Here is an 18,901-nt window from a genome sequence, read left to right as displayed (position 1 = left end):
ATAGACTGATAGTTCCGTAGTCCTCACATTCCATTCTAGAACCAATCTCTTGTAGAGATGCATTTTAAAGCCCTTCTCCAATCGATGGGAGTACTCGTATAACTCTCCTCTAGACACTCATGGAAATTTACATTCTTACTCCTTTCTCTCTATTAACAGTAATTTTCGTTCACTTACTTCTTCTTCGTCTTTTTCTAGATCCTAAGGATCTGCTAGTGCCTCCGCTTGTAGCTCTTGGGATGTTGACTCCCAGCTGTCTTTCCACCTTTTTGGAGGTCTGCCTGGGGGTCTGCAGATTCCTTGAAGGGCGATACGTGGAAGTCTGTCATCTGACATTCTGTTTACATGATCATTCCAGTATCGCCTTCGTCGTCGTCCCCACCTCACGATATCCTCCGTCTTACACATGCTCCGGATGTCGGTACATATTTCTTACTCATTCTCGCAATGTGTTTCCGGTTATGGATCGGAGAGTCTTCATCTCGGAGGTTTGAAGTCGAGATTTTGTTCTAGAAGTATCTGCTCTTGCCTCAATCCCATAAGTGGCTATTGGTCGAACACTTACCCCTTGTTTAACTATCCTGTTGCATTCACCATGCACTCTTTTAACCAATTCATACCCAGTGAAGCTGTATTCTTCACTGTTACAAACTTTAACTATACATACTTCTTTCACTAGTTTTTTCCAGTAATTTTTTCGCTGTATACTGATGGATTCCCTTGTGAGCGAATAAAGTATTTGATATAAAGAGATTCCATTCCAGGCACACCTCTAGCAATCTCTTCCCACTGTCATTCACTCTTGCATCCCTATGTACTTTGGCAATTAAGCATTGATAATTAATGAAAAGAAAGAGAAAAGAAAAAAAAACTGATACCAAACTTATTTATTGTAACTGCAGACAGTTGGTAGAATTCCATATTAAATTGTTGAGTAATATATCCAAAATAAAACAAGGTTTGTTGGATTGAATTCTACATTCATTTATGTATATGTTGATACATGACGCGTTTCGTCTTAGGACATTATCAAACACGTGTTTGATAATGTCCTAAGAAGACGAAATGCGTCACATATTAACATATACATAAATAAACGTAGAATTCAATCCAACAAACCTTGTTTTATTTTGGATATACATATTACTTAACAATTGATACCAAACTATTTCATACGCAAAAATATATCAAATGTTTTGGAAATTTCGGTACAATCACGGCCAGAAACTACATACAGAATGTGGGATGGGAGATTCTACTGCTCTCGCCTTACTCATCAGACTATCACTTGCTTATATCAATGACACATGCCTTAGAAGAGCAGCACTTCCATTCATATGCAGATGTCAAGAATTGGGTCGATACCTGGATAACCTCAAAAGACATGGTATTTTTTCCATGCAAGATTCATCTATTGCCAGAGAGATGGGAAAAGGTAGTTGCTAACAATGGAAAATATTTTGATAGATGTATTTTTTATTTTACCTTTCAAATAAATGCAATTTTCACATTGTAAATCAGGCGATCGCCGTGGATCTCTCGAAAGACATCTAGAGGAAAACCAAAACATTCATGAATGCTAAAGACATATAACATGATTCAAAGGCATGGCCTAGGTGATGTTGTATATGATAGAAGGACCTACAACCTGAGGACGAGGAGAGCTGACCCCAACAGTCTACAAAGACGATATGTTTGGATGGAGCCCGGAAGAAGAATAAATAAATGCAATTTTCACAAAGCAAAAAACAGACTGAACTTTCTGAAACACAAATTATGAGCTCATATCGCTCACTCCTTTCAAGAACGTCATAAATCAAAAAACTTGATTTTTCAGGAGAACGTTTTTAAAGTTTAAAAATATAATACAATTTATTAAAAATAATTATCAAGCCACTTATTGATCTTTTTACTGTGCAACAGACATTTTTAGGTAAAACCTGAAGGTTTTTTCTCCATTTGAAAAATATTTAGTTTATTTTAAAAAAATAATTAAACAATAACTTTTCTTAAAAATGCAAAAACAACACTTTCTGCCCTGTAGCGGGTAAATATTAAGTTAAAAATATGCCGCTTTTGCTGGGATATAGTACATTTTTTGGGCATTTCGAAAACATGCACAACTCAAAATTAACGATTTTTGATATATGACGTTCTTGAAAGGAGTGAGCGATATGTGGTTTGAAACGTTTTGCAAGTAGTCTGTTTGCATTATTTTACCTCTAGTTTTTTTTTTTAATTTTTTATTTGGCAGTATAAATAATTTTAAAAAACTAGAGGTAGAAAATAACTGAGAACAGACTGTAGTATGAATGATGCAGCATTATAGCTTTAAACCGCTGTGAAATTGAAAAAGTTTTAATAAAATTAACCAGTATCTGAAGTGCAGTCTCCCGAAGTATCGCTTGCATTGGAATTATCTGAAGAACTACTTGATTTACGACTATTCTTTTGTGTCAACTTTTTCCTTAAAACAACATCCTTCTTACTATCATCTTCTGGTTTCCCGGGAGCACTCTCTCCCAATTCGCTAGTCTTTTCAACCTCTCCTTCCTCTTCGGTTCTATCAATAGTTTTTTCGTCAAGTTCTTGAATAGTCTTGGATTCTTGGTCATTGGGACTCTTGGAAAACACTTGCGATATACTCGGTCGAAGGGTTTCCGTGGATTTTGAAATATCTTTGGTTAAGCTTGTCGATGGTTTAGGGATGTGCGCATTTTCTTCTTCTTCTTCCTCCTGCGATGCTTTTAAGAGAGCAGCTTTTTGGGCGATGTCAAACGCCTCTGGGTACTGCTGGCTGTGAAACACAAGAAAAATTACTGAAAAACATAAAATCCTCCCCTGACCCCTCCTCTCTTCCTTAAACTTGCTACCTGATTCTACCTATTTATCATTAGAATCCTAACTGTCCATCAAAACCTCCTCCCTTAGTTTTTCCTTCTACCTCCTTCCCTAAACTCCCTTTTTCCTTTTATCATCTTTTGTAATTTATGTTTTTTTTTTATGTTAATTTCTTATTTATGTTTTTTTTAATGTTCAAGTACTATCTTCCCTCAAATATCGATTGCAAACAGCTTTATATGGTATCAAACGTTTTGATCCATATCACTGGTCTGTTTTTGGTTGGTTGGAAGATATTGCTTTCTAGCAATAAGCCCGCCAATGTACTTATTTATTTTCTGTACATGAAGTTTAAATAAATAAATAAATAAATAAATCAAATCATTAATTGATTCGGCAGTCACTTTGTGGTAATATCTTTCCATTTTAAATTTGAGTTTTACTTGGTAAATACCACTATTTATTAAAATCTCTTGTGACATGCCGGCTGTCTAAACTTAAAACAAAGTAAGGGACATTTTTTTTGACAAACGTTATTTTGCATTTTTGGACTAAGTAGAATCTACTTAGTCCAAAAATGATAAAATGTCCTTTACTGTGTTTTGAGTTTGGATAGCCGATGTGTTTCGATGCATTCCGCATCATTTTCAATCACCGTATGTAAAACACCTATTGTCCATGTTCCTACTGATAAAAAAAATATAAATAAAAAAAAATAATTATGTGCATTATTTTAAAATAATACGCTATTTCTTATTTCTATTTATTTGTTTATTTATAATTTTTTTTTATCAGTGGGAATATAGACAATAAGTCTTCGAATACGATGTTTAATAATGTTGCTAAATGCGTCGAAACACGTGTCACAATAGATTTAAAGAAATAGTAGTATTCACCAAGGAAAACTTAAATTGAAAATATCATTGAATCATTCTCATATGGCTGAATCAATTTTTTGACTGTAGTAAAAAAATTATAAGACTAACCCCGAATGTGACATGTGTTTTAATAACTTAGAAATTCATAAAAATAAAAATAATAAAAAATATTAAATTAACAATATGACAATGACGAAAGCCTCCCCCCTATTGTCTATATTCCCACTGATAAAAAAAAACACATTCTACCCCCTCTTTATCCTTCAACGTCCCAAGGACAAAACTCTAAAATTTAGACTTTAGACACATACGGTGTTTGAAAATAATACGGAATGTGTCGAAACACGTGTCACATTTGATTTTAATAAAAAAATGGTATTTACTGAGTAAAACTTAAATTAACAATGGATCTAAATATCATAAAATCATTCTCATATGGTTGTAGCAATTTCTTGACTAGTAAAAAATTATTCAACTAACCCCAGTTTGGTTTTCAAAGTCCTGATCTTCTTAAATATAAAATCCAGATCTTTTTTCATGTCTAGCAGAAGTTGCGTGTGTTTTTTGAACTCCGCTGTCGCAACTTTGAGGCGACTGGCACTCAAGGCATTGCAATTTGTCAACATTTCGTTTGTCTTTTCGAATCTCTGTAGCCTGAAAGTATGGGTACATTTGAAAGGTAAAAATAAAAAATATTCAAGAGGGTAATTTCAAGTTTTTGTTTTTTTTTTCATCTAAATATTACTGATTGAAAAGAGGCGCTTTTCAGTAACAGGAATGCAGAAAGAGTTCAACATTCAAAGACTCGTAATTATGAACTTACAAAGTACGACTGTATACTTACAATATATTGCCTCCACCCAAATTAACCAGGTGCCTGACATATCGTAGTCGTACAGGAGAAAGTGACCAACTAACAAAACGTAAAATGTTCTGGAGGGCCATTTAAGTCATTTTTGCTTGGCAAGAAAATAAACATCAATATATATATATTATATTATATATTATATACAAGTCAATATATTATACTTCCAAGTTTAAAATCCTTTGGGATTTTTTCAGGGCAATATTAAGCTAGTAATATATCAAATAGTCAATGATCACGTTTTTGTAAAACAATGCACTTGGTCACTTTCTCCTGCATGACTACGATATATGCCATGTGAATCTTACAGATTTGCAAACTTTACCCAAAGGCTTAAAAAGGAGAAAGTGACCAACTAACAAAACGTAAAATGTTCAGGAGGGCCATTTAAGTCACTTTTTCTTGGCAAGAAAATAAACATAAATATATTATACTTCCAAGTTTAAAATCCTTTGGGATTTTTTCAGGGCAATATTAAGCTAGTAAGATATCAAATAGTCAAAAATCACGTTTTTGTAAAAAAAATGCACTTGGTCACTTTCTCCTGCATGACTACGATATATAAAAAAAGAATTCAATCAGGGTTCCCAAATTAAATAAACTAAAAAAATACTTGATGGAAAGATATTTATATTAGTCATATATAAATATCGTTATATTTTATTATTTGTGTCTTTTAGACATGCTTTTTACCTAATGTTTTTTTTATATGCCTATTTACTATCCCCGTTTACTGTTTTATATTTTGCCCTGTGTTGGTTTTGTTTCATTTTTCTTATTTCTGTATCAGTCTTGTTAACCTTAACCCCATGTCCCAAAATGAGAAATGAAAATTAATCATCGGGAATATTACATATATAAGTTATGTATATAATATGTTTTTGAATGAAATAAAATAATAAGATAATTAATAATAAACAATAGTATTACATTTGTTTTTGGGAACGAATCATCGTTTCAACATCAGTCTGATTGACGATTCCGGCCAATCCTTGTATAAAAACTTCCGGAGCAGAATAGTTTTGAAAGCATTCGATAGAAAATTCACTTTCCGGCGTACCGTTTGCCATTTTTAACCGATTTAAATTATAATCAAACTGTACACAACTATTATAAAATGAGATTTGACATCTGACGTTTGTCGGTAAGAAATTATTGACGTTTGTAAATATATAATTTGTTAAGTTGGTATCCTGTACATGATACCTGCTTTGAATTTTCAATAACTTCATACTGTGATCAATAGATGTCACAACATTCAAATTTCTCTCTAAAACTATCAATTTACCGGGAGATAGGAAATCGCGGTTTAACGGATTTTCGTGCATATAAAGAAATATAATAAATGCTTTATTTGCATTATTTAATTTTTTAATTAGAAAACTTCAAATAACAAACTTTCTTTAAATGCATTTTTCTATATCTTTAAATCGCAACGAGATATATTTTCATTAAAATGTAAACATGGATTATCAAAAAAAAACTCTCCGGATGGAAAATATTTAGCGATCGGAATTTTTGCATATTTGTGATTATTTTGAATACTATGCAGTTTTTTCTTTGTAAAAATTTAAGTTCATGGTTAACGACATATTAATTTATCATGAAACGTGTTTTTGTTATAATATTTTATAAATAATACAATATTGTAAAAGAAATAAAAAAGAAAAGGAAAAAATCACGAGAAAATATTAACCAACATGTAATAAGATAATATCCACTATCAAATATCAATAAAACTACAAAGAAAACATATTGAATAGCAAAATACACATAAATAATAATAATTACAAAAACATTAATCAAGTAAAATAAATAAATAATTAAGAAAGGTGTGTTGGACATGTGGAACGAATGAGGGAGGAAAATACGGTAGAACAAATTTATAAATTGAAAAAGGAGCTGAAGAAGACCGAGGAAAACTTGTCATAATCAGGTATTTCAAATACTTGGAAGCGGTCGGGTCAGGAGTCGAAATAATCGGCTGGTATGTTTGAGGAGATGCATTAATGCGGAAGAAGCGTTTGCAAAGACAGAGTGGTATGGCGTTCTATTCTCTCTGCGTGGGAGCAGCGTGTTAATTAGTTAGTTAATAAATACATTTTGAGTGTAAGTCCCTCTCCAAGCACAAGAGCTTAGTCTCGTTTTGGAGAGGCACAGCGTAACTAGTATAAGATTTTTATATATAGATTTGTGTAGCTAATGAATTCAATTGTAATACTTTTTATTAAACTATATTAAACAATTTTTAATTTAAGTTTAACTTGTTAAATATCCTGATTTACCAAGTGATATTTGCATTAAAATAGTGGTATTTACCAAGTAAAACCTAAATTAAAAAATGGATAGAGTTACCACAAAGTGACCGCCGAGTCAATTCATGAAATTACACTAAACAAATTTTAAAAAAAGGTTTGTGTAAGTAGGTACTTAAATTAGTACCCATCTACACATACCACATTATATATATAAATTAAAATAGTGGGTTTTACCAAGTAAAACCTGAGTTAAAAATTTATATAATTTACCACAAAGTGACTGCCAAATCAATTAATGAAATTATATTACGCAAATTTCGAAAAAAAAGGTATTTTTAGGTAGGTACTTAATTATTACCTATCTACAAATACCACATACATTTACATTAGGTTGTGCATTGCCCACATTCTCGATCGGATCCCATTTTTGCTTCCCAGGACTTCCCATAGAACTCTCATTCTCTATGGCAATATCTGCCTTATATCCCTGTCTAACCAATCAATGAATGCATTGATCATCCAACTCTATCTTCCGAATTTGCACATCACCAAAACTACAAATAAAAAAAATAAATAAATAAAATAAAAAGCAGTTTTTTCGCTTCTCACAGATTGTTTTTCCATCCATTGCTCTAAATATTTCGTTTTGTACCATCTATCTCACTCGTGATAACGAATTTCCCCGTCTTTTTGTCTCTGTCGCTCTCTTTGTTTGAAGTTACATCTGGTTCGGAAGTCGGAATCAGTGTTTATGATGTATGGGGAGCTGTGCGCCGATGTAAATTTAAAATTTCGATAGTTAATTTTATATTTTGGAGAAAAAAAATGACTTTGACTTTGAAAATGTTTTTTGATCCACTCACATTTCGCTCACTCCTTTCAAGAACGTCATAAATCAAAAAACTTGATTTTTCAGGAGAACGTTTTTAAAGTTTAAAAATATAATACAATTTATAAAAAATAAATATCAAGCCACTTATTAAACTTTTTACTGTGCAAAAGATCTTTTTAGGTTGAACCTGAAGGTTTTTTCTCCATTTGAAAAATTACTAGTTTAAAAAAAAAAAACCTTTTCCTCAAAATGCAAAACATCACTTTTTGCCCTGTAGCGGGTAAATATTAAGATTAAAATATGCCTCTTTTGCTGGGATATAGTACATTTTCTGGGCATTCTGAAAACATGCACAACTGAAATTTGACGATTTTTTATTTATGACGTTCTTGAAAGGAGTAAGCGATTTGTATTAAAAAACAACTGGTTTCGGCAACAACCTGTTGCCCTCTTCAGGGTTGGCTTTATGACTAAACATACTTACATGATATATAAAAGAAACAGTGAACAAATTATTGGGTTTCGATAAGAAAAGGGATGAGGGTTATTGTGTTTTAAGAAAGGGTAGGAAAGGAAGGGGATAACTATGTTTAGGTTAGGTTTGATTTTATAGGAAACATATTAAAAATTAAATTTATTTTAAACCTTTGGGTAAAGTTTGCAAGCCTGTAAGATTCATATGGCATATATGTTATAAAACAAACAATGAAAAAAAACATAAAATGAAAGAAATAACGGTCTTCTTCTTCTTTTTCTGCTTGGTGTAGACCTTGTGGCCGGTTTTTAAGAGGGATTATCGGGATGAGCCTCTTGCGATGTTGATTCCCAGTTATCAATCCATCTCTTTGATGGTCTACCTTAGGGTTGGTAGTGCAATGCAATGTGGAGTCTGGATGTTTAATTTCTTATGTTTTATGAAGTGTTTTATTTCTCCAAAATATAATAAAACTAAATTAGTATTCGGCGCAGAGGCCCACCGAAGGTTCTCGTCACAGCTCTAAAGCAGACGTCAGTCTCAGGCTCCCGTTATTCCCTCGAAGGGCTAAACGAAATCCGAAAATTTATTTCCAAATTATATTTGTTGACGTACTGAAAACCTGAATATTAATCCCGAAATTCAGGTAAAACTTTCACCGCACAAATATATAAAAGTAAAATATATAAATACGAATAAGAGAATTTTGAAAATTAGGAATTATTTTTACGCTATGTCGCTCTCTCTTTTCAACAACGTCATATATCAAAAATCGTCAATTTTCAGTTGTGCATGTTTTCGGAATGCCCAGAAAATTTACTATATCCCAGCAAAAGCGGCATATTTTAACTTAATATTCACCCGCTACAGGGGAGAAACTATTGTTTTTGCATTTTGAAGAATATGTATTGTTTTATTTTTATTTTTTTTAATTACTATTTATTTTTCAAATGGAGAAAAAACATTCAGGTTTTACCTAAAAAGATCTGTTGCGCAGTAAAAAGTTCAATAAGTGGCTTGATATTTATTTTTTAATTCATTTTAATATATTTTCAAACTTAAAAAACGATCTCCTGAAAAATCAAGTTTTTTGATATATGACGTTGTTGAAAGGAGTGAGCGATGTGTAAAACGGAGGTATATATTGAGTCGTCAATCTAGGAGTTTTTATGCAGTGGCGTGCTGTTAGTTTTAATAACATAAGTTATAAGTTATAACGTTACTATAATATTTTATTTCAACCGTATCCGCTCCCTATGTGGAGCATATAGAGTCCACCAACTGTCTCCAGGCTTTTCTGTTGGTCGCCAGCTCCATTGCATCCTCCCAAGTCAGATCCGCGTCCCGAAGTTCAGACGAGAACTGCCGACGAATTGTCAGCAGTGGTCGTCCTAGGCGGCGCGAACCTGATACCTTGATATAATAATAAATATTATATATACCATAATAACTACTGGATTGAATTATTGTACATAATTGATAATATTTTTTCCTAAAACAAAACGGCACAAAAAGAATTTAACATACGAGTATAAGATACAATAAGATCTTACTATTTCCATTAAAAAGTTACCACACATTACTTCACGTCAGATTTGTTGATATAGATAATTTTTTATGTATTTACTTAAACATCAAGTACAAAACATTAAAAAAACATAAATTAAAAAGTAACATTTAAAAAACATGAATTACAAAAGATGATAATAAGGAGGGCAAAGGAAAAAGGGAGTTTAAGGAAGGAGGTAGAGGTAAAAACTAAGGGTGGAGGTTTGATGGACAGTTAGGATTCTAATGATAAGCAGTAATGTCTCAGACGTTTCTTAAAAGTTATTAGAGAAGGTGTATTCTTTACAAGGAGAGGTAATTCATTCCATAGTATGGCTGCTTGGACAGAGAAGGAAATACTGAAGAATGATGTGTTATGGCGAGGAATGCTAAGTGTTCTTTCTTGGGAAAAGCGATGTCCCTTTTTGAGGACAAATACGAGTATAAATGGTTAATTTAATCATACATCTTTCCAAGACCCACATTACAACACCCACTGAAAATCTCATGATTAATATTTTTTGTATTTTCATTTATTTAACACCCTTAAAGAAATGACACCCGGATCACTGTTTCATATTCCCTGGTTTACATTGTATAGGCGATTTAATTTCGCAAAATGGAAGCTAATATTCGTAAAAGAAAGATTACGGACGTCGTGACGCCAGCGGCGATCCAGTGATCCCGATACGCAGTTATCAAAGAACGGAACGCACCCATTTTTCCCACAAACAACGGAAAATATTGCCAGATGGCTTGCTTGTCAATAACAGCGAGTTCCCCGAGCAGTTTGATCGCCCCAAGATACGTTTCGGCGGGAAAATACAAAATAAAATGTTTCGGGTAATTTTGCAAAGAAATTTACGTAGGTACCGAACGCCGCGGGCTTTTTTTATGTAATGTAACTAGGAAAAAGGAGTTCGATAATCTAATATCGTTGTGAACTTTACCAAAAAGAATATGCTGGAAAATTGAGGTATTAACGGAGCTAAAATCAGCTACATTTTGTTGAAAATATTAATATATATTTATGTATTAAAAAAAAGTGATTTTGTTAATAAAATACAACTTAGTAGATTCAAAAAATCTGTGTTTGATTCAAAATTAATACATACAATAAAATGGAGTTCTACAAATTAAACGCCAAGTCAATAAATAAATAATATTAATATAAAGGATAATACGTACATATTTAAGAACATACAATGAAAGTTTCATATATTAATTAAGCCCATGGTCAACCAATGTATATATATATATATATATATATATATATATATATATATATATATATATATATATATATATATATACATATATATATATATATATGTATATATATATATATATATATATATATATATATATATATATATATATATATATAATATATTATATATATATATATATATATATATATATATATATATATATATATATATATATATATATATATATATATATATATATATATATAAATATATATATATATATATATATATATATATATATATATATATATATATATATATGTATATATATATATATATATATATATATATATATATATATATATATATATATATATATATATATATATATATATATATATATATATATATATATATATATATATATATATATTTATATCTTCCTTGCTCCATCCCAAATTATTACCTTGTAGACTGTTGGGATCAGCTCTCCTCATCCTTAGGACCTTCTATCATATACAACGTCATCTAGGCCAGACCATGTCTTCGAAATCATAAAAACCCAAACAAATTAAACCCGTTTCGTTAGCTGAAACAACTTTCCATTCAAAATAAGTAGATTTTTAAAAGTAATTCTATAATTTGACAGCACATAATATAAAGGTGGGGACCGACCGGAGCATTTCGTCGTAACGTAACGTCGGCGTCGTAACATCGCTCGCGGCGAGCATCAGCGAGCATCCGAAACTATGGATGGAGCGCTCGGCTCGCTGTACTGACTATACGAATGCTTGCATCGTAACGTGTTTCTACCATAACATACATTTTAAAATGATCTCCGCGAAATAAATAAAAGTTTTCTCAACTCAACATAAAAAAATTAAATATAGTTTCATTGACAATAATAAAAGCCGATCAAATAATTCCACATACTTATACGAGTATGTTATGAATACTGTTTATATATATATATATATATATATATATATATATATATATATATATATATATATATATATATATATATATATATATATATAAATATATATATATATATATATATATATATATATATATATATATATATATATATATATATGTATATATATATATATATATATATATATATATATATATATATATATATATATATATATATATATATATATATATATATATATATATATATATATATATATATATATATATATATATATATATATTTATATCTTCCTTGCTCCATCCCAAATTATTACCTTGTAGACTGTTGGGATCAGCTCTCCTCATCCTTAGGACCTTCTATCATATACAACGTCATCTAGGCCAGACCATGTCTTCGAAATCATAAAAACCCAAACAAATTAAACCCGTTTCGTTAGCTGAAACAACTTTCCATTCAAAATAAGTAGATTTTTAAAAGTAATTCTATAATTTGACAGCACATAATATAAAGGTGGGGACCGACCGGAGCATTTCGTCGTAACGTAACGTCGGCGTCGTAACATCGCTCGCGGCGAGCATCAGCGAGCATCCGAAACTATGGATGGAGCGCTCGGCTCGCTGTACTGACTATACGAATGCTTGCATCGTAACGTGTTTCTACCATAACATACATTTTAAAATGATCTCCGCGAAATAAATAAAAGTTTTCTCAACTCAACATAAAAAAATTAAATATAGTTTCATTGACAATAATAAAAGCCGATCAAATAATTCCACATACTTATACGAGTATGTTATGAATACTGTTGTAAATTAAGAGAGAAAATAGAAGAGATTTTAATAATAATTGATAGATTGATCATAATTATAATTATAACCATTTTTTAAAGATTATTTGTGATTTTATTATTTACAAATATAATTTAATTTCATACTATTTTTATGAGCCTAAGCGGCTCATTATTAAAAATAGGTATCAAATTGGTTCGAACCCAGAAACTCTGACTAAAGAGTCCTCGACATTAACCACGGAACCGCAACGCGACACAGAAAAGAAAAATCGAACAAGCGCTTTGGTAATTTCGTTTTAAATACAATAAACAAATGACATTATAAAATATGAAAAATTATATTGTATTGCAATGCTCGCAACTGGTTATCTCCTCCCCTAAAGTCGGAAGACTCGGCATATAGTATCAAAGAGTTTTTGTGCTGCTCAACCTGTCCTTTGTGCTTTTGACGTTTCTGGACCAGTGGCGATACATCCATAGTTATTTTTTTTTATTGTTTTAATACTGTTACAAAAATTATTACATTTTAATCTATTAACTAGACATTTCTACTAGTAAAATGTCTATTTCTAGGTTTGCCGTGCCTCTCCATAAAAAAATATGCTCGTAGAAGTCTAAGAGCTTAGTTTTGATTGATGATTTATAAAAGTGTTAGATACATTTTGAACAATATATTAGGGATTCTTTCAGGGTTGTGCAAAATTTTTCGATTCGTGTTTTTTTCTTCAATAATTTATACATCGATATTCATATTTAAATGATAATTTAAATCTCAAAATTAGTTACAAAATATTTCAAAAATTGAAGTAACAAAACACTAGAAATAGAACTATAAACTTAGAAAGAACATAATTATATGATTATTAAAATCATTCGAACAAACGCGTTAATCAAGTCTCTCGATTATTTTTGCTCGATCATCAATTAAGCAAAAGAATATTACCAAACGATTTTAAAAATCATTCGAATCACGCTAATCGAATCGCTTCATTCCGCCGCAAGTTTAAACAATGAGATTATCGCTATCAGGGCAGCAGCAGAGTGTTGGAAAGAGCTCCGAAACAACGAGGTATCAATCAGGGCTTTTTTGTGATGGGAGTTGCATTAATTATTTCCCTCGCTTATTATAAACAAGGTTTATACGATTATTAAAATCATTCAAACAAGCACGTTAATCGAATCAATCGATTATTTTCGCTCGATCATTCTGTCGCAAGTTGAAAAATGAGATTATCGTTATCAGAGCAGCAGCAGAAAGCGGGAGAGAGGTAAACATAACTGAATCTATTCAATGTTTGTTATCGATGGTGGGGACCTACTCGAGTTACCGCAAATTGAATAAATAAGAACATGATTATACGATTATTAAAATCATTCGAACAATCGCTTATTTAAACGATCATTTTCTCTCGATCAAGTTGAAACAATGAGATTATCGCTACCAGAGCAGCAGCAGATTATGGAGGAGAGCTCCCTCTCGGTATTGTGTGTGTGTGTTGGCGCCCGCAGGTAAACGTCAAAAACACTGATTGCTCTCGCCTCACGACCCGCCCACAGCCCCGATATTCCACCGGCCGGTCGGGGGGCGGGGAGGAAGTGGGGGAAACTCACCCCTATTCGTATCCGAAACTTGCAACGTTGGAATTAATTAACAATGCTTTACGATATAACATATGCGAAAAAAAACATGGATGCCGCAAAAAGAGAACATGGTTCGAAGACATGGCCTAGGTGACGTTGTCCATGACAGAAGGACCTACAACCTGAGGACGAGGAGAGCTGACCCCAGCAGTCTACAAGGACAATAATTTGAAATGGAGCCAGGAAGAAGATGTGGTTAAAAAACAAACTTAGTAAAAAAAATCAATCAGTCTTTGCAAACAATGTTCGCGTGTTCCACGTTAACGCATATCCTTATACATACCCGCCGATCATTCCTACATTACATATCCTTTTTCTTACCTTTATCCACACCCAATTGGTTCATATATACAGAACTTCCAAGAATTTGAGTAGTGTGGTTGTCAATAATGGTAGAATTGGTGAATGTCACACGTGTAAAGTGATCACTTAAACCAGCCTATGACGGTCGTCAGCCCCGTAAATGCCCAGACTTTCATATTCTTCTTCATCTTTGATGAGATGTCAAAAAATAATATGAAAATAACTCCTGTAATTGGAGATAATCCAGATTTTGTGCATTAGACACATTCAAAATGTTGTAAACAAATTTAATAATAATAATAATAAAAACCCTTATCCGCACCTCAATGGTGCATAGGGCACTGTGTCATATAAACGCAGTGTTATCTTGATCGTTTACACATGAAGGAAAGGTGATCAGCCCTCCGCTTCAGGTACCAGTCCATGGTAATATTGAATAAATATTACAGTGAAAAAATCACTTATATTTATTTTACCCCCCTTGGGAATCGAACCCGGGACCTGCAGAACGGTAGCCGAGCGTGCTGACCATTACACTACGGAGGCGGACGTTTAAACAAATTTAGTATTATTTTATATATTTTTTACATTGTGCAATAAAGTGTCTACAAAAGATATCCAAGATATATTTTATTTTGTGTCGCTAGAGGGTGGAGATTTCTCTCAGATGTTAGTTTTTCAGAATGTTTCAGAAGCCGAGTAATTTTCGTTTCAATTCGTTTTCAATATTCAGCGTTTTACTTTCCGGACCTCAAAATTTCTTGACGGGACAAGGAAGAATGCCTTCTGGTTTATTTTCTGGTTTTAAGGAAGCTTTCAGCGCCCTGAAAGTTCAAAGGACACCCTTAACGTACAGCATTGGGCCCTTGAGCGATGGAGCAGCTTATACCTATACTAGAATTTGTATTTATTTATCAAACTTCTTGTAAATACTATATGTTTATTGGTGGGCTTATTTCTAAGAAGTAATATCTTTAAAATAAAATTGTGTATTTTCTATATTAAAAGCGTTAAAATTGTTAAAATTCTAAATTTCATAATATTTCATCTAAAGATAGACAAATCTTTTAAACACAAATGTTACCCGGAGAATTTTGCATGTTTTGGAAAATCGACTTACAAGGATCTGGCGGATTTTGAAAGTAGGCGACACATATCACTCACTCCTTTCAAGAACGTCATAAATCATAAAACTTGATTTTTCAGTAGAACGTTTTTAAAGTTTAGCAATATAATACAATGCATTAAAAATGAATATCAAGCCACTTATTGAACTTTTTACTGTGCAACAGATCTTTTTAGGTGAAACCTGAATGTTTTTTCTCCTTTTGAAAAATATTTAGTATATTTAAAAAAAAAATTAAACAATACCTTTTCTTCAAAATGCAAAAACAACACTTTCTGCCCTGTAGCGGGTAAATATTAAGTTAAAAATATGCCGCTTTTGCTCGAATATAGAACATTTTCTGGGCATTCCGAAAACATGCACAACTGGTAATTGACGATTTTTGATTTATGACATTCTTGAAAGGAGTGAGCGATATATAAAAAATACATCAATTAATGAATATTATAAATTTATCACCTAATTAAATTAAGGCAATTAAAATATAGAAATATATGTTTTATTTCAACAAAAAAAATGTATTCGATTATGGTAAGGGAGTCAAAAAAATATAAAAAAATTACGTAAAAATTCTTAAGTAGTTACGCCGTTTTTGATAATGTGTTACAGTATACATTGATTCATATCCCTGTCCCCTTTTCTCCAATCCAACTCTATCCTGTCTCTTTCTCACGTTTTAAAGATTCAGAAATTACAAAAATGTAACAATTTTGTTGTTGTTGCAATGGTCAGTACTCGCGTTGCCTTGGTTCGATGCGCTTGTCTTCTCCAGTCGAATCTCGCTGAAATCGCGTTATAAAAACGTAAACACATCCGCGTGAAATATGTTTATATTAAATAATTAGATTAAAAATACGTAATAAATTAAATTTATTGTTAAAAAAAAACAAGAAATATTACAGTGTTGAGTTTGCAGCTTGTAACAGTTCTGCCACGAGGAATTGAAAATCTACAAAAGGTCAGTGTTTAAAACGTTTTTTTTTCTTTTATCATCCTACAAATCAGTAGTATCCACGTATCTTCTGTCGTGTCATAGTCTCCTGATAACTTAAAGAAGAAAAAACTATATTACGCAAGTATCCATATAACTCCTGTCGAGTCATAACCTCCTGATAACTTGAAGAAAGAAAAACCATTTTATTTTAGGATTTCGAATGACGGATATTACGCAAGTATACGTGTAACTAACCCCTGCAGAGTCATAGTCTCCTGGTAACTCGAAGAATAAAATTGATATACTCCTGTCGAGTCATAACCTCCTGATAACTTGAATATGGAAAAAACTAAACTAGGGTTGTGGTCCCGTGGTTAGTGTCGCGGACTATTAAGTAAGAGTTTCCCGGTTCGAATCCACTCTACCACAATTTGGTACCTATTTCTAATAATGAGCCGCTTAGGCTCACAGAAATAGTATGAAATTTAAATATTTGTGTAAATAATAAAAACACAAATATTTCTCATTTAAAAAAACTGTAATTAATTAACCTTTATCCGCACCCAATGGTGCATAGGGCACTGTATCATATAAACGCAATGTTATCTTGATCGTTGACATACGAAGAAAAGGTAACTAGTCCAGGGTAGTATTGAATAAATATGAGAGTGAGAAAATCACTTATATTTATTTGACCCTCCTCCGGGAATGGAACCCGTGACCTGCAGTACGATAGACAAGCGTGCTGACCATTACACTACGGAGTCGGAAAAATTAAATTCTGAATGAATTTTTAATATATATAAAAAGGATAATATTTTATATACTTTTTCCATACATACTGTTCAAAGTGTTTCTGCCTCAATTATTGTCACCCACTAATTAAAAAAAAACAAGTGAAATGTATGTAAACTTCAACGCTCAAATCGGGCAAAATTTCAAATTTGTAATTTAATTTCGAGATAAAATAGGTAGGTAGGCCTTACCCTCCGCAAAAAATAAATTTCATATTACGGACTGTCAGAAAAAACCGCCAATTTTCCCACGCAGTTTTACCAATTTTCAAATTTCGCAAAGCTTTCGCACAGTGCGCCCGTCTCGCTCTGGCAAAGGGTAAACACGATACGAACCACTCGCCGTCAGGAGTTGCAAACTAGTTATTGAGATGTCATCGAGTGACAATGCGTGGACGCTAAGATGAACGAATGCGACCATTCTTGATGATCGACATCTCAACATAGATAGAGCAACATTACTTACTTACTTATAACCCCTATCCGCACCCAATGGTGCATAGGGCACTGCATCGAAATTGACGCAGTGTGATCTTGATCATTGCTTACATGAAGGCAAGGTGATAACTCTTGCGCTTCAGGAACCAGTCCAGGGTAATATTAAATAAATATTACAGTGTAAAATCACTAATATTTATTTTCACCCCCCCCGGGAATCGAACCCGGGACCTCCAGCACGGTAGCTAAACACGCTGACCATTACACCACGGAGGCGGACATGTGCAACATACTCCTAGAAAATTTGATGGTGGATTTACAAACTGGTATTTATTTCTTCTGAGAATGCACTGCGACACACAGATACAGTGCCCTATGCACCACTGGGTGCGGATAGGGATTAAAAGAAAAAAATATTTAGATTGGCAGTGACAGGGATATTTAAAGCTTTTATATGTAAATTCACAGTAAAATCGGCATACAATTTTATATTGTTTCACATTTTCAATAAATTTCGCAACTTAGTTTTAAAAAATGCTTTGCAAGAGAAGGTCTGTCACGAAGCCTAGATGATTCTGTATTAGATCTGGGGAAGCGGTGGGATAGCTTTCAATATATCTAAACAAAGATGAAGGAGAATGTGGAAGTCTGTGTTTTTACAGGGCTTAGCTCAAGGGAACGCTTTATACACGAGTAACGTTCAGCTTCTTTCACTTTTGAGTTCCAGGCACCATCTATGGTTGAGTTAAGTATTTTTAAAAAAAATATTATTATTAAGCATCAGAGGCCTTCATGAAACGTATGTTATATTCTCCCCGAATTAATTTAACTAGTTTTTTAATACCTGGTGATTTGCACTATTTTATAAATGGTTTTTTATATTGGGGAATCGAGCCTGGAAACGCCAGTACAATAGTCAAAAGAAGGAAAAAAATAAAATTTCAATTAAAGTAACCCCTATCCGCACCCAATGGTGCATAGGGCACTGTATCACATTGACGCAGTGTTATCTTGATCGTAGCTT

At 32.4% G+C, this 18,901-nt stretch overlaps 1 protein-coding gene across 1 annotated transcript; it reads right to left on the bottom strand.

The window, feature by feature from the left end:
- Nucleotides 1-1,458: 1,458 nt before the first annotated feature.
- On the bottom strand, nucleotides 1,459-5,750 carry LOC148303857 (kxDL motif-containing protein 1-like). The gene is made up of 3 exons (XM_088269265.1): nucleotides 5,515-5,750; nucleotides 4,200-4,373; nucleotides 1,459-2,797 (listed from the first exon to the last, which is right to left on the bottom strand). Exons 1-3 carry the CDS (start codon nucleotides 5,652-5,654, stop codon nucleotides 2,368-2,370), a joined length of 744 nt encoding a protein of 247 aa, XP_088125391.1. The 5' UTR covers nucleotides 5,655-5,750; the 3' UTR covers nucleotides 1,459-2,367.
- Nucleotides 5,751-18,901: the final 13,151 nt, after the last annotated feature.

Source organism: Brachycentrus maculatus, unplaced genomic scaffold (genome assembly GCF_059751285.1).
Source record: "Brachycentrus maculatus isolate JH-2025_06_01 unplaced genomic scaffold, ASM5975128v1 h1tg000343l, whole genome shotgun sequence".
Taxonomy (NCBI): Eukaryota; Metazoa; Arthropoda; class Insecta; order Trichoptera; family Brachycentridae; genus Brachycentrus; species Brachycentrus maculatus.
The sequence above is the reverse complement of the archived record's forward strand: the minus strand, read 5'-3'. Positions and strand labels throughout refer to the sequence as shown.

Excerpts from the sequence above, each read along its gene's own strand:
- LOC148303857 (XM_088269265.1), bottom strand. The coding sequence starts at position 5,654 with ATGGCAAACGGTACGCCGGAAAGTGAATTTTCTATCGAATGCTTTCAA. Across the intron at positions 4,374-5,514 it reads ATTCGTTCCCAAAAACAAAT|GCTACAGAGATTCGAAAAGA; the intron begins GTAATACTATTG and ends CCATACTTTCAG. Across the intron at positions 2,798-4,199 it reads ACTTTGAAAACCAAACTGGG|CCAGCAGTACCCAGAGGCGT; the intron begins GTTAGTTGAATA and ends TGTGTTTCACAG.